We start from the raw sequence: 14,432 nt of genomic DNA, 5'->3' as shown, positions 1-14,432 counted from the left end.
CAGACCTGTACCCCTGAAACAAATGATACATTATATGTTAATAATAAAAAAAATAAATAAAAATAAAAATTTCAACCAAAAAAAAGGAAAAATGAGACCATTTCTTAAGAGCTAGTATTCTGAAGCCTCCATAGTTCCATCTGTTGAAATAATTATTTCTCACGTTGGAGACTGCGTGCTCTTATGGAATAAAGAGCTCAGTGGTAGGTGAGAGGCTGCAAGGCAGAGCGGAAGGTGTTTAGGCTTCAAAAGAGGGACCTGGGCTGGAATCCCAGCTCCTTCACCCCTTAGGACAGTTCAGTCTTAGCAAACCCTTTAAGCCCTGGCTTTCCTTGACTTCATCCATTAAATGGCAATAACAATGCCTACTTAAGGGGTTTCTTCGAGGATTAGGGACAATGCAAACAGAGTGCCCAGGCTGTATTAGATCCCACGTAAATGGCGCTCTTATTACGGTGAGTCCTTGGTGTTACACAACAGCAGCCATGCTGCCCAGGACTCCCAATGCCATATAATCAAACTGGCATGAGATTACTGAGTTCAGGGGACAACTGCTTACTCTCTTGAGGGAGTGACAAATGTCAAAGGCTGGTAACTGTTGACATACCCCAAGGTGCCAGGGAGCCAGACTCCAGGTTATGATGGGACTTGCTTTGATAGTCCAATGAAGCATGACTTCTGAATAGCACTTTGTTGACTTTTCAGGAGGCCAGTAGAGTATCTGAAGGTGGCTTAAAAATCCGGAACTGACACATACAGGGGGAAAAACCAGTTCAATAATAACAAATTTTCCTTCCTTACTGTTAGCTTCCTTGTTTCTTCTTTCTCTGGCTCAGTGAATACCAACACAAGGACTAATAACTCCTGACACTTTTTTTGTTTTCTTCCAAGAATATATTTTCATGTCTGAGTAAGCGCCAACGCCTTCCCCGACTCCTTTGGGAAGAATGGGTGCATTCTGTGAGTCACATCCACCGATTTTCAGGGCAACGTTTCTGAGCATTCAGTGGAAGGCAGTGTGGCGTGGTGAGAAAAGGCGAATCCAGGACTCAGGTCACCTGGGTCCTGTCCCCATCCAACTACATGAAAGAGGCCGATGGCGCTGCCTTGGTTTCCTCATTTGTAAAGTGCATTAAGTCCGGTCTTGCGTGTGGGCGAGCTTTGCCGCACACGTTGTAAGCGGTCACCCCGCAGTACCCCAACCTGCCCGCGCTTAGGCGCTCTGCCATGGCCGGGCCCGCTTCGGGCGCGCTGCGGCTGCGCAGTGCCGGGAACCCTAGGCTGCGCGCGCAGCACCTCGGCCGCCTCCCGAACCCCGCGTCCCTGTTGCCAGGGGAACTGGGGGCGGTGCGCTTTCCGGCGCTGTCGCGGCGAGTCGCAGCTGTCATGGCGGAGACGGTCTGGAGCACTGACACCGGGGAGGCTGTGTATCGCTCCCGGGACCCCGTGCGCAACTTGCGCCTCCGGTAGTCGCATCGTCCCAGAGTCCTGTGCTTTTATGCTCTCAGATAATTCGAGCCTGAACCTCCCTTCTTGTTTGCTGAGTCCCCACTTGCGCTTTCAACCCTGATCTCTGCCTCCTGGTCTCCCCGCGTCTCCCTCACTACCCTCAACCCTCTCCACTCACGGCTTCCAGACCTACCCACGCCCTTTTCAAGTCTCTGCCCGTCTCAAATTCCTCAGAGCTCTGTACCCAATACACTTACCCGCACTCTTCCTCTTAGACCCCCGGCCGCGCGCGCGTGCACCCAACACACCGTGGTAGCCCCACCCTCTTCTTTCTTTTGTTTCCCCCATCTTTGCTCTGTGTTCATCTTCAGGTTGTGTGTCTTGTAATGAGTATTCCGGGCTTTTCTTTTCCTGACAGGGTCCACCTGCAAAGAATCACATCCAGCAACTTCCTCCGTTACCAGCCTGCTGCCCAGCCTGGGAAGGACCTCATAGACTTGGCCACTTTTAGGCCTCACCCAACCGCCAGTGGGTGTATGGTGGTGATGCGGCCTCTTGGGGACCTGGGGAAGGGCCTGGGGCAGTAGTTGCCTTTTAAGACAGAGTAGACCCAGATTTGTAGTCTGAGAAAAGGCATAGAGAGGTTGGATTCCTTGCCCGGGGTCACATGGCTGGTATATGTTGAAGCAAGGATTTGATCCCAAGCAATTTTAACTACTCCATTATGTTGTGTTAAGAAAATTGAGTAAGACATGATTCTTGCCATCAAGAACTGATCCAAACTGTGGTCAAATGTTGTAAAATAACAAAAGACTATACTTTTGATATGTTAAAAATCTGCCTGGCAAACTAAATACCGATTGTGGCATTTTTTCCTAAGAGAAAATATGCTCCAAACTCCTAATGTATGTGTATACTATGCATATATGTATGTACTATACATACATATATACATAGTGTGTATACTATATACATGTATATAGTATATGTTACTTTAAATATGTATATATATTTATGCACACTACTTAAAACAATTTTAAAATTGGGGTCTGCTTGAAAAAGGTACATATTAACATCAACTGTGCTTTCGCAGTTTCCTTGTCTCAGAAGCCAGAAGAATGAGAAAGAGAGGACAGCGTGTTTGTGTTAAATCACTAGTCTCTCTGCATTTGTTTTAAATGTTCAGATATATTCCCTGGCGAGAGTGTGGGCTGGTGGGTTATGAAGCACGTGTCTCAAAAAGGCATACTCAGCCAAGAGTGTATTCGATTTGGTTCTTTAATAATTCATTTGCCTTTCCTCTTCTCTTCTGGTACTTGGTCTCCTAAGGTTACAGTGCTTGTGGTTCTAGACATATGGCTTCATGAACAGTAAAGACAAGAACGCCAGGGTGTTTTTCTAGCAAATGTGGACAGTTGGGATTGAGGAAGAGCTATTTAGCCTATATCCTGAATTTGACTCCTGACACTGAATTAGATTAATTCCTGGGAGCCATGACTTCCTTTTATTCAAATTAGAGTAGTAATTAAGACTTCTTGGGTCCTAATCCTGGCTTCTACATATATCCACAGCCTCTCTAACCTTTGTTTAGAGTGAGTGCTTAATAAATCCCCAAACTCCAGCTGGTTTTGTGGGAAATATTAGAGCAGGGACTTGGGTTATTACCAATCACAGAGCAAGAAGTGGTGCCAATTTGACTCAAAAGTTTGACTCACTCTGTGGTCTTTGGAGGTGGACACCGCTCAGAGCAAGAGGAAGAGGAAGAGGTCGTGATTGGGTGGCAGGAGAAGCTCTTTAGCCAGGTGAGCCCATGCCACTTCTCCGTCCAGTTTACCTCCCTGGCTCCACCTCCACCTGGCTGGTAGCAGGGAAGGATTCCTGGTACATACCGCCTAACTGATTTCCAGAAAGTTATAGCAGTTTATACTTTCCCCTGTTGTGTGTGTGTGTTTTTTTTTTTTAATTTTATCCATTTATTTGAGAGAGAGAGAGAGAGAGAGAGCATGAGCTGGGGGGAGGGGCAGAGGAAGAGGGAGAAGCAGACTGTCCGCAGAGCAGGGAGCCCAACACAGGGCTCGATCCTAGGCCCCTGAGATCATGACCTGAGCCAAAGACCAACTGAGCAGGCGCCCCACCCCTCTGTTGTGTTTAAAGGGCAGTATAGCGTAGTGACTGACACTACCCAGTTTTATGATCCTGGGTAAAACACTTTTCACCTCTGGGTGAAATCTGCCATCTCTAACAGCAGACTTGGGTTAGACTCTCACTCTGGTTCCCTTTAGCTCTAACATTCTTTGGATCCCCTGCCCTCAGTCAGTTCAGATAAGTGGAAGTTGGCTATGGAAACATGCCAAATTGCATCAGCTCTATGGAACTGATTTGATGAAACAGTTACAAGAAAAAAGTTTGACATATTCTCAGTAGATCTCTGTGTCCTTGTGACCTCAGTTTGAAGTAGATCTGTACCGAAATGAAGCAGCCTGTCAGAGCCCTTTGGATCATCAGTACCGTCAAGAGATCCTGAAGCTGGAGGATTCGGGTGGCAGGAAGAACCGACGAATTTTTACCTACACGGACTCTGACAGATACACCAATGTGGAGGAGGTATTTTTTTTTCCTGGAGCCTCATAGCTTCCTTTCCCTCCCCTAGCTTTCTGGCCTCTGGGTTCTGTGTGTTAAACCAGAAGCCTGTTCAGACAGACAGCCTGTCTAGGAACTGCCTTGTGCCGCTGGCGGCCCAGCTGGAGTGGAGCGGGCGTGGCCTTCAGGTGGCATGGCTGGTGCTGCTTTTCCACCTGCTGGAGGGCCTGGGGGAGTGGGCTGTGTCTCTCACGGCAGGCAGACTAGAGACCGGGACAAGACTCCCTCCATGCATCATGAGATGAGACAGCTGGGTGGAGTCTCGAACCATCTAGATAAAACTCATCAGGGGATGCAGCCACAACTCTGAGTCTATGGGTTTGAGGAGGGATTCAGTACAGCTGTGGGGAGTGGCTTAGTGCTCAGTTCGCCTGTGCTCACCTACCCTTATATTTGCCTCAGTCCCTGTATGACTTGTTCTTGCTTAGGGAGATTTTAAACTCCTTGAGAGTAGGGCCTGCATTTTTTGATTTTTGTCTATGACCTTTGTAGCTCTGCAAGGAGCAGGTATTAAGTGAGTGTTTTTGAAAGATTGATGCTTATGCTAGGAAAGCTCTGGGTTGGTAGCATATAAAATTCGGGTTTTCTGTTTTAGAAAAGTAAATGAAATTAGTTAGTGCTGAAGTACCCATGGGAGGACTTTTCACAGGATACTTTGTATCCCATTTGGCATCTTCCAAGTACCTGGTAACATCACCATCTACCAGGCACGCTCACCCAACTTTTTGTTGGTATGTACTCAGAGATTGCAGACTCATCTTATTTTTTTAAAAAGATTTATTTATTTATTTGAGAGAGTGAGTGCACGCATTGTGGGGAAGGGGCAGAGGGAGAGAAAAAAATCTCCAGCAGACTCAGTGCTGAGCGTGGAGCCCGACGAGGGGCACAATCTCAGGACCCCAAGATCATGACCTGAGGCGAAACCAAGGGTCAGACACTCAAGCGACTGCGCCACCAGGTGCTTCTGCAGACTCATTGTAACGTTAGCACAAAGAAACTCATTTCTGAGGGAGAAGGTGCTGCCAAAATCCTGGAACAAACCAGGGCATGGCAGGAATCTTCTCTGGCTTCTTTGGGCCCCTGCTTCCCTCCCCGGACATGTATAACTGTGAGCTGGCTGTGGCCTGTTAGATTCAGGTCCCAGATGAGGTTTCAGAAGCAAGACTTGCCTTCAGTACCTGATCCCACGGGGCCCTGACCAGATGGGTCACACAGGGCTGCTCTCTTTTCCTAGCACTGTCAGAAAATGACCACCGCAGCCCGGGAGGTGCCATCATTCTTGGTGGAACGAATGGCCAATGTCAGGCGGCGACGGCAGGACAGGCGAGGGATGTGAGTGCCGATGAGTAGGGGGTTGGGGGCCTTCATAGTCCTTCCAGGCCGTGTCTGCGTATGTCTGCCACCTCGAGCTTCCCGTTCTGCAGGAGGCCTCCCCTGGGTGTGCTCCCCCAGGTGCCTTCGGGCTTTTCGGGGGGTGCCACCTTCCTGTGGTGTCTTCCAGGGAAGGTGGCATCCTCAAGTCACGAATTGTCACCTGGGAACCCTCAGAAGAGTTTGTCAGGAACAACCATGTCATCAACACCCCTCTTCAGACAATGTACATCATGGCAGACCTGGGGCCCTATGGGAAGTGAGTGAGGCCCTTACCGCCCAGCTCAGATCCTCCTCCTCTTCTCTCGTCACCCATCACCTACCCTGTTGTAGTCCCCCTGGGGAATGCGCAAGGGAGGGACTATTTCTTCTTTTTCTTCTCAGTCGTACTCAGAAAAAGGTATTTGACTATGACAATTCTCACTATAGCCTCTGTCCTCTCCCCTGACGTGGGCTGACTACCTCTTCCTTTCTCTGGTTAGCGGGACCAGCGGTCCTGAACCTGGGTGTTGATTTCCTGGTGTCTAGGCTTGGCTATAAGAAGTATGAACATGTCCTCTGTACTCTGAAAGTGGACAGCAATGGTGTGATCACAGTAAAACCTGACTTCACCGGCCTCAAAGGACCCTACAGGTGAGAGGAAGAAAGGGGGAGGGAGAATGGTATTCCTTCCCTTGGCTTCACTTCTTGCCCCGAGTTGAGGAGATTCTGAGAAAGTCCTTCATCTGCCTTGGTTTCTAAATTCCCAGCCAGTGGTTCATATTCTGTTTTATAACAGACCCTTAGGATCCTGGGGACTCTGTTCTCAGAAAGTGGGCAGCTATACCAATTTGAAAGGGCTAACTTCAGTGGTGTAGTTAAGTGAAAATAATTCTCTGTGCTGCTGCCTGTAGGGACCGGCCAGAACAGGGCGGGATGAGCTCAGGCAGATCTCTTCCTCTGGCCTGACTGTTCCTTTTTTTTTTTTTTTTTTTAAAGATTTTATTTATTTATTTGACAGACACAGTGAGAGAGGGAACACAAGCAGGGGGAATGGGAGAGGGAGAAGCAGGCTTCCCGCGGAGCAGGAAGCCCGATGTGGGCCTCGATCCCAGGACCCTGGGATCATGACCTCAGCTGAAGGCAGACGCTTAACGACTGAGCCACCCAGGCGCCCCTGGCCTGACTGTTCCTACCTCCGTGTCTTACAGTGAGAGAACTATAGTTAGAAATGACCTAAGCCTACCTGTCTGTTTTTCAGGCGAGAGAACTGGGTGCCAGGAATGTTGTGCTTTAGGGTTTCCCCATGACTTTGAGGCAGAAATGGGCCCCAAACCTATGCTCCATGTCCACTCTAATGCCCTTTCTGCTCTTCCACTTTGTTTCCCTCGCCTGCTCATCGTTCTGGCCACTTTCGTCCTCGTTGGCTTCGAGCGAGGTGTATGGCCAATGGTGGTTTATCCCTGGACTAGGTCTGGAGAGACGCATCTCTTCTTATCAGAGTTGGTCTTTTTTGTGGCTTTGACCTTACAGAATGGAGACCGAGGGGGAGAAGCAGGAGCTGTGGAAGTATACGGTGGACAGCGTGTCCTCCCTCGCGCGGCCGGAGGAGGAGGAGCGGGAGCAGCGCGTGTTCAAGGATGTGAGAGCAACTTCCTTCTGAGTGCAGGGATGAGCCTGGGAGCCTGGGAGCTGAGACCGTCTCCGAGGCTGATGTCCGCAGTTGCAGGGTCTTTCTTACTGGCCCTCTCCTGGTACAGGACGCATTGCTGACATAGCAGACCGAAGCTTTTGATCATACTCTAACAATAATAATAACAATGACCATTTATTTGAGCATTTACCATGCTCTGTAAGGCCTGTCACGTACTTTATTTCATCACTTTGAGGTGAATACTTTTGTTATTACCATTTTATAAATGAGGAAACTGAGATTGAAAAGCTAAGAAGTCTGCCCAAGGTCATGGGGCTTGTAAGTGCAAGAGACAGGACTGGGTCCCAGACCAGCAGACTCCAGAGCCTCTGTGCTTTACTTTAAAATGTCGGTGGCTTGGATGCTTCGGCCTCCAGCTCTCTGTCGCATTTCCCGTTACAGCGTCTTTTCTCCCTCCCATTCAGAACTGACCCTGGGCTGGCTGGGGTTGCATCTTGAGTTTGCATATGGTTTGTTTCCTCAGCTTTATGGCCGGCACAAGGAGTATCTCAGCAGCCTCGTGGGCACAGACTTTGAGATGGTGAGTGGCTTGGCTTCCTGCAGCACCGCGAGCCAGCTTTAGGCAGAGCATTCGGACTATGGCTGAGTAATAGCACCTCTCTTAAAGGACATAGTCTTTATGTCAGAAGGAAATCAGAGACTAGCATATAGAGCATAGTTCTTATTATGTGTTATAAAATATAGCAGGAGTGCCTGGGTGGCTGAGTCGGTTAAGCCTCCAACTCTTGATTTCAGCTCAGGTTGTGATCTCAGGGTCATGAGATTGAGCCTGGTGTTGGGCTCCATGCTCAGCAAGGAGTCTGCTTGAGATCTTCTCCCTCTATGCCTCCCCCCCACACCCCCTCACTTGTGCATGCTCTCTCTCTAAAAAAAATAATAAAATTAAATATAGCATATTGACAGAGAGCTGTTAACGAAAAAGAAAATGTCAGTGAAAAAGGTCTAAAAGGGCACACGTGCTGTGGGTGGCTTTCTCTGGGGTAGGGGTGGGGTTGGGAAGGTAGATGGGTATTGGATGGTGAGAGGGATATGTCAGAGATGTTTACTCTTTATTCCCTAAACTTAGTTGTTTTCAATTTTTATCAGTGGTAATGCATTCACATATTACTTCATAATTAATTTTAAAAAATAAAAAGATGCTCAAGGTCTTCCTCACTCTTCATGTGGATATTTTTCCTAAGTGCCCCATAGAGAGAGAAGGGGCATCATTTCTGTTTGTTAAATAGTTTAGCTCTTACACAAACAAAACAAAATAATTTCTGTCAGTTATTCTGTGGTCCTGTTCTTTGTCTTCCCTTATTCCAGCAGTTCCATTCCTCGATCAGGAGACAAGCATAGGATTACTCAGCGGTTTCCCTCTCTCTCTCTCCTTAAAAAAAATTCATTATTTTTGTATTGCATCAGCAGCAGATGTGCAGTGTTAAAAAGTTAGATAAGAAAACAAGTAATTAAAAAGGAAACTCCCTAGTTCCTTGACCTCAGGCACCTAAAGGGAGCGGCCCCCCAGCGTCCCACTGTTGGTAAAGGGCAGCTGTGCTTGCTTCCCTTGCCTCTTCTTGTAAACTCTCCGTGCTTCGTTGCCCACCTCACCCTTTAAGTTATGTACTTTTTTTTGCTGTTACAAACTTGGGAAATGAAGGAGACAGGTCGGGGGAGAGGGGTCGGGGCGGGGGCCGGGGCTGCGGAGGACGTGCAATGGCCTCGCGCGCAGATCTGGCTGCCGGTGCCGGGTCTTCCGGGGATTGGTGGACGCGCTGGAGGACGAGTGCTGACTACCCCAGACCTCCTGACTCCTGATCCTGGCCCACTTCTCTCTTCCTTAGACTGTCCCAGGTGCCCTCCGGCTCTTTGTAAATGGAGAGGTAGGTAAGTGCCTTGCCAGACAGAGATCCCTTGATGCTTGGGCAGGCGCCGCGACAGAGCTGCGAGGTAACCCGCCAGGCCCCGGTGGAGGCCCTGGTTTGTCTGCCCTACTTGGGAAACACAGTCGTGAGGCTTTCCTGGAAGCGCAGGGGGTTCCTGGCGCCCAAGGGACTTGCTCCCCGAGGATGTAGGCCTTTCAGGACGGGGTTGGGTGCTAAGGGTGGCAGGAGAGTAAGCTGAAGGCGTTTCTTGTTTTCTTAGTTTCAGCGCAAGGCTATGAGTATGACAATCTCTACATCCACTTCTTTGTGGAATTGCCAACCACAAGTAAGTAGTATTCCTAAGTCTCCTTTATACCCATTCTGACAGCTTTCTAGAGGCATTCAGTCAGCTTCCCCACTTTTTTCAAAGATATTGGGACTGTCCTTTTCAAGGTCATAGATCACTTTCAAGTTGTCAAATCCTGTGGTGACACCTCTGCATTCACCCTACATGACCTCTCAGAAGCACGTGGCACAGCTCACGTTTCCTCACTGGAACTCTCCTCTTGGCTTCTGGCTCCACACTCCTCTCTTTGCTCTTATTAGTGGCTCATCATTCCCCTTGGCTGTTGGCTTATCTGTTGGTCTCAAAGCTTTAGAGTGTCCAGGGCTGGGCCTGGGCCTCCTATTACTCCCTCTCTATAGTCTTTCTAGGTGGTCCCATCCATCCTATGGCTTGAATACTACGTATATGTCTCAGACCTCTAGATTCCTCTCTAGCCTTGGCCTTCCGCCCGAACTCTAGGCTCATATCCAGTTGTCATTCCTGCCTAACATGACCCAAAGGACTATTGATCCTCCCTCCTGCGTCAGACCTGCCCTCATGGTCTTCCCTAAGGGACATGGTAATGTCATTTACTTAGTTGCTGCTGCCAAAAACCGAGGAGACACCCTTGATTCCTCACTTTCTCTAGCTCCCTACGGCCAGTCATTCCATCAGCAGTTCCTGTCGGCTCTGTCTTCCAAAGATGTCCTGAAGGCTCCTCTTTCGAGCGCCCTAGACCAAGCCACCTCCATCTCCTGCCCAGGCCCATGAATTAACTTTCTAACTTACCCCTTGGCTTTGGTTACAGTTCATTTGCCGCAGACACCACAGCCGAATGGAACCTTTGGAAATGTCAATTAGTTCTCTCTCTCTTGAGCTTTAAACGCCAACAGCTTCCCCTCGCACTTACAGTAAAATCCCGCTCCAAAGCCCGACAGGCCGGCCCCTGCCTCTCTCTCTCCCTTCCAGCATTCCAGTCATACTTTCTGTTTTCGAACATGCCAAGTTCATTTCCACCTTAGGGCCTTTTGGGGATCATTTCCTTTGTCTGAAACCCGTTCTGTCATATCTTTGCAAGACTGAGTTCAGGTCTCAGCCTAAGTGTGCCCTCTGAGAAGTCCTCCCTCACCACCCGATCTAAAAGAGCCTGCTTTGTTTTTAGTACAGCATCTGTCACTACCTGATAGCCTCTTGTTGGCTTGCTGTCCGTCTCCCCCACCAGCTGGCATGTTAGCTCCTTGAGAGACCGGGATCTCTTCTGTTTGCTCACCAACATGTCCCCAGTGACCGGTCGTAGCACATAGGAGACACTCAGTAAATGCTGAGTGAGTGAGGGAGTGTGTGAGTGAATGAATGGATGGAGGAACTTTGTCTTTTTCTCAACTACTTGCCTTCCTTCCAGGTCATCTTACTATATATGGTCTTTGGCTTTCAGATTGGTCAAGCCCAGCATTCCAGCAGCTCTCAGGAATAACACAGACCTGTGCCACCAAATCCCTGGGAATGGTAGGGAAAACAGGAGGGCTATTTGGAAGGGGGCGGGACTCTGAAGATTATCGGGCCGGCAGCCTGGGGAGCACTCAGAGTTCGGTCTGGCCCTTCTGTCTGGACTCTGCAGGGCTGCCTGGTCCAGGGCTTCCCTCTCTGTCTTTCTGAGGATGGTAGCAGCTTGTATGTGGATGCCCCACCCCCTCTTAGTCTCTTATTTCCCCCGTGGGGGGATAGTTTTTCTTTTTCCCTTGTGAAGGTGTCGTTGGCCGCAGGGAGAACAGATTCGCAGTGAGGCCTTGCCTACCCCATGACCCTGAGTATGGAATAACGCTTCTCTTTTTTAGGATAAGGTGGCTTACTTCTCCTACCCATTCACATTTGAGGCCTCCTTCCTCCACGAAGACGAATCTGCTGGTGAGTAGCTCAGCAGGTCCTGAGCCCGGGCTCTCCTCTGGTGGCGCCCTCTCTTGGGGAAGGCCTCCTGTGACCTGGCTGCTTCTCTCACTTCTCCCAGATGCTGTCCCGGAGTGGCCTGTGCTCTACTGTGAGGTCCTCTCGCTGGACTCCTGGCAGAGGTATCGTGTGGAAGGCTACGGCGCTGTGGTGCTGCCCACCGCCCCAGGTGACGTCCCGTCCCTGCCCTCCATGTGGCCCCCGTGCCCTAGCTCCCTCTAGGAATGAGACTAACACTTCTAGAACATTCGGGATCATTAGGAATTAGAAGCATTTAACTCGCCAGGTCCCTTGCTCCATGAGAGACAGCTGAGTGAGGTTGCAGCTGACTTGGAAGCCGAGCAGCCTGGGCGTCCACTCCTACTCCAAGCTCCCCTGTTTCGACTTGTGGCCTTGAGGGAGGAGCTCAGGCAGGGTGGGCTCTTGGCATCGTGGATTGAATGGATCAGCATTCGTTTTGAAATAAGAGCTGCCGTCTCCTGTTGGCTGCCGGGCATTGTGCTAAGTGCTTCTCATTTAATTCCGCCAGCCACTCCGAGACGTAGGCGTTACCGTTGCCATTTTGCTAGTGAGGGGAATGGGGCTCAGAGGGGTTAAGAAACTTGTCCTGGGTACACGGGTCATAACTGGCAGAGCTGAGATGTGAATTTCTAGCTGACTGATTTCCAAACAGGTGCCGCAGACCTGCAGGATCGCCCCCCCAGAGGTCAGGTCGTCCCCAGACGAGGTGTTGCAGTAGTGGCTAGGCCTGTGGCATTGCTGGGAGTCAGTGAGAGGCCACATGCCCTTTCTGGCTGAGGCCCCACTCTCCTCTTTCGTCACAGGCTCGCACACCCTGACAGTCCCCACGTGGAGGCCCATGGAGCTTGGCACGGAGGCTGAGCTGAGGAGGTTTTTCATTGGCGGCTCTCTGGAGCTGGAGGACCTCTCCTATGTGCGGATACCAGGAACCTTCAAGGTGCCTTTTGTCTCTGGGCAGACTTCATGCTGGGAGCTTAGGTTCCTGTCTCTTCTGGAGAAGGTGGGGTCAGGGTTAAGGCCCCTTAGTTGCTTCATTATTACTTAGTCCCTTCCTTTCTGTGGCTTCAGCTGGAGGTCATGGCCACATCTCGAGCCAGGTACAAACATCTACGCTGCTATCCTAGGAGATCTCGGGAAATGAGCATACTTAGAGATTGCCCTGGTCCCGTCAGAGTTACCGGCCCCTCCTTCCAGCCCATCACCGAGGCTTTAGTCATCAAAGGCGGGGAGGATTGGCAGGCCACTTGTCAGACTGCTTATTCTCAACTGGGTTGGGGCGTCCCCTGATTTACAGTTGGGAGCCCCACATTAGCCTTGAGGTGATGGAGTCTGGGTGCTGGAGTGAGATTTCCCCCAGCAGATCTGTTCTCCGAGAATGGGAGTAAGAATGGGGGTGAGGTCCGCATGGTGCCTGGGGTCTAGAACCCACAGAAGCCTGACGCGGTCTTAACTGCACGCCCCAGGGGGAGCGTCTGAGCCGCTTTGGGTTCCGCACCGAGACCACAGGCTGCGTCAGCTTCCGCTTGCACTGTCTGCAGCAGTCCAGGTGAGTGACCCCGGCCCTCTGCCTCGGGGAGCCTTACCCCTGAGGCTGAACAGCAGCTGTGGCCCTGTGCTGGGCTTCTGTGCAGGGCCTTCATGGAGTCAAGTTCCCTCCGGAAAAGGATGCAGAGCGTGCTGGACCGTCTGGAAGGGTTCAGCCAGCAGAGTTCCGTTCACAATGTGCTGGGTAGGTTCCCCTCCCCCGGCCCCCCCTTATCAGCATGAGCCCCACTCCTCCCCACACCACAGTGGCTGACCACTGCATTTGCTCCCCTTGCAGACGCCTTCCGTCGCGCCCGGCGCCGCATGCAGGAGGCCCGAGAAAGCCTTCCCCAGGACCTGGTGAGCCCCTCGGGGACCATGGTTTCCTAGCTCACGGCGGCCCTGGCCCCACCCCCCACCCCACCCCGTGCAAGAGGACAAGATGGGTGATGTGTGAGGCTGGTGCTGTCCGCCTCTTCATCTTTCTCTCCAGTGACCCCACTGGCCTGCCGAGAACCAGAAGAGCTGAGAAAGTCCCGGGCCAGCCCCTCTGCCTGGTCTTTGGCAGGGCCTCCCCGCTCTGGGTGGCAGTACTGCTGGACACCCTGCGGTCCCCCTCTGCATGTTTCAGTTACTGCAAGTGGCTCTCATGACAGGGCAGGCTTGTAGGGTTAGCCCAGTGTGGGGTGACCCCACCGTTAGTTCTGTCCTCAGCACGGCCTCTTTTCTGGCTCGTCTCACTGTGTTGAGAGCAGAGAGCTGCAGGTGCCTCCTGCTTCACAGCCTTCGCTACAAATGGAGGCTTAAGAAAGGAAGAGGAGAGAGATCTTGAATGCCTGGCCTGGGAGCCTCAGCCTCCTCTTTCCAGGGTAGCCTTGTCCTGCCACTTGGGGCTTGTTGTGTTTGAGATATGAGTAAATGAAGGCTGAAGGCAGTGCCCAGTCCTTTCTGCTAGCCGGGTAGTGTCTTTTATTGTATTTTTTGTACATAAAAACTTTTTGTACTGACTGACGCGTCGGCTGTTTTTCTGCTCAGGTTGCTGGCATGGCCAGGGTATTCTTCCGAACCTTCCCCTTTACTGCCCTTTCCCACTCCAGAGTGTCTGGAGGCAGCCTGCAAGAGAGGCGTAGGGGTTATTGCCAGTGTGGTCCTGGCAGTGCTCCTCTTAAACGTTTGGAGCAAAGCTTGGGACCGAGGTTATGCCCTCCCCAGCCTAATGCAGAAACCAGCTCTTGCCCTCAGTGGACTTTTATTGGTACAAGCAGAGCTCACTGCCTGGTCTGCAGGCTCCAGCAGAGGATGGTGGGGCGGCTGGGGCCGGGCGTGGCAGAGGCTGCAGTCATGGGTGGGGGATGGGGACAGGCTGGGAAATAGAAAAAAGAGGCCGGAGCCCATGCAGATGACTCTTCTTGCCTGGGCCTCAAGACCTCCTTGCACCCGGAGCCGATGCCTGACCTAAGACCTAGGAGGCTCCCAAGGTGGGAGGGTTCACTGCTGCCAGGAAGCCCGGCTGTCACTCCCAGCCACAGAACCAGCAATGAGCCAGAGCCAGCAAAAGCGTCAGCAGGTGTGGTTGCTCCAGGGGAGAAGGCAGCCTCGTGGTCTTCCCCAGGTTCTCTTG

The 14,432-nt window shown here is 51.2% G+C and overlaps 1 protein-coding gene across 3 annotated transcripts; it reads left to right on the top strand.

Moving 5' to 3' along the window:
* Positions 1–1,373: 1,373 nt before the first annotated feature.
* On the top strand, positions 1,374–13,813 carry MKS1 (MKS transition zone complex subunit 1). Of its 3 annotated transcripts, XM_032429229.1 has the most exons (19): positions 1,374–1,466; positions 1,868–1,977; positions 3,181–3,251; positions 3,898–4,053; positions 5,324–5,421; positions 5,591–5,719; positions 5,989–6,093; positions 6,973–7,081; positions 7,617–7,673; positions 8,977–9,019; positions 9,278–9,343; positions 10,758–10,828; positions 11,158–11,227; positions 11,328–11,435; positions 12,091–12,224; positions 12,751–12,833; positions 12,919–13,016; positions 13,110–13,171; positions 13,305–13,813. In XM_032429229.1, the coding sequence occupies exons 1-19, from the start codon at positions 1,387–1,389 to the stop codon at positions 13,305–13,307; spliced, it is 1,653 nt and encodes a 550-aa protein (XP_032285120.1). In that variant the 5' UTR covers positions 1,374–1,386; the 3' UTR covers positions 13,308–13,813. The 3 variants fall into 3 exon arrangements, with proteins under 3 accessions (XP_032285120.1, XP_032285119.1, XP_032285121.1); XM_032429228.1 differs by having other exon boundaries at positions 13,110–13,813; XM_032429230.1 differs by lacking the exon at positions 12,751–12,833 and having other exon boundaries at positions 13,110–13,813.
* The last annotated feature ends 619 nt before the right edge of the window (positions 13,814–14,432 follow it).

Source organism: Phoca vitulina, unplaced genomic scaffold (assembly GCF_004348235.1).
Source record: "Phoca vitulina isolate PV1807 unplaced genomic scaffold, GSC_HSeal_1.0 scaffold40, whole genome shotgun sequence".
Lineage (NCBI taxonomy): Eukaryota > Metazoa > Chordata > Mammalia > Carnivora > Phocidae > Phoca > Phoca vitulina.
The sequence above is the reverse complement of the archived record's forward strand: the minus strand, read 5'-3'. Positions and strand labels throughout refer to the sequence as shown.

Coding starts and splice junctions, on each gene's coding strand:
- MKS1 (XM_032429230.1), top strand. CDS start 1,387: ATGGCGGAGACGGTCTGGAGCACTGACACCGGGGAGGCTGTGTATCGC. Junction 1,467..1,867: donor GTGCGCAACTTGCGCCTCCG/GTAGTCGCATCG, acceptor TTTTCCTGACAG/GGTCCACCTGCAAAGAATCA. Junction 4,054..5,323: donor GATACACCAATGTGGAGGAG/GTATTTTTTTTT, acceptor CTCTTTTCCTAG/CACTGTCAGAAAATGACCAC.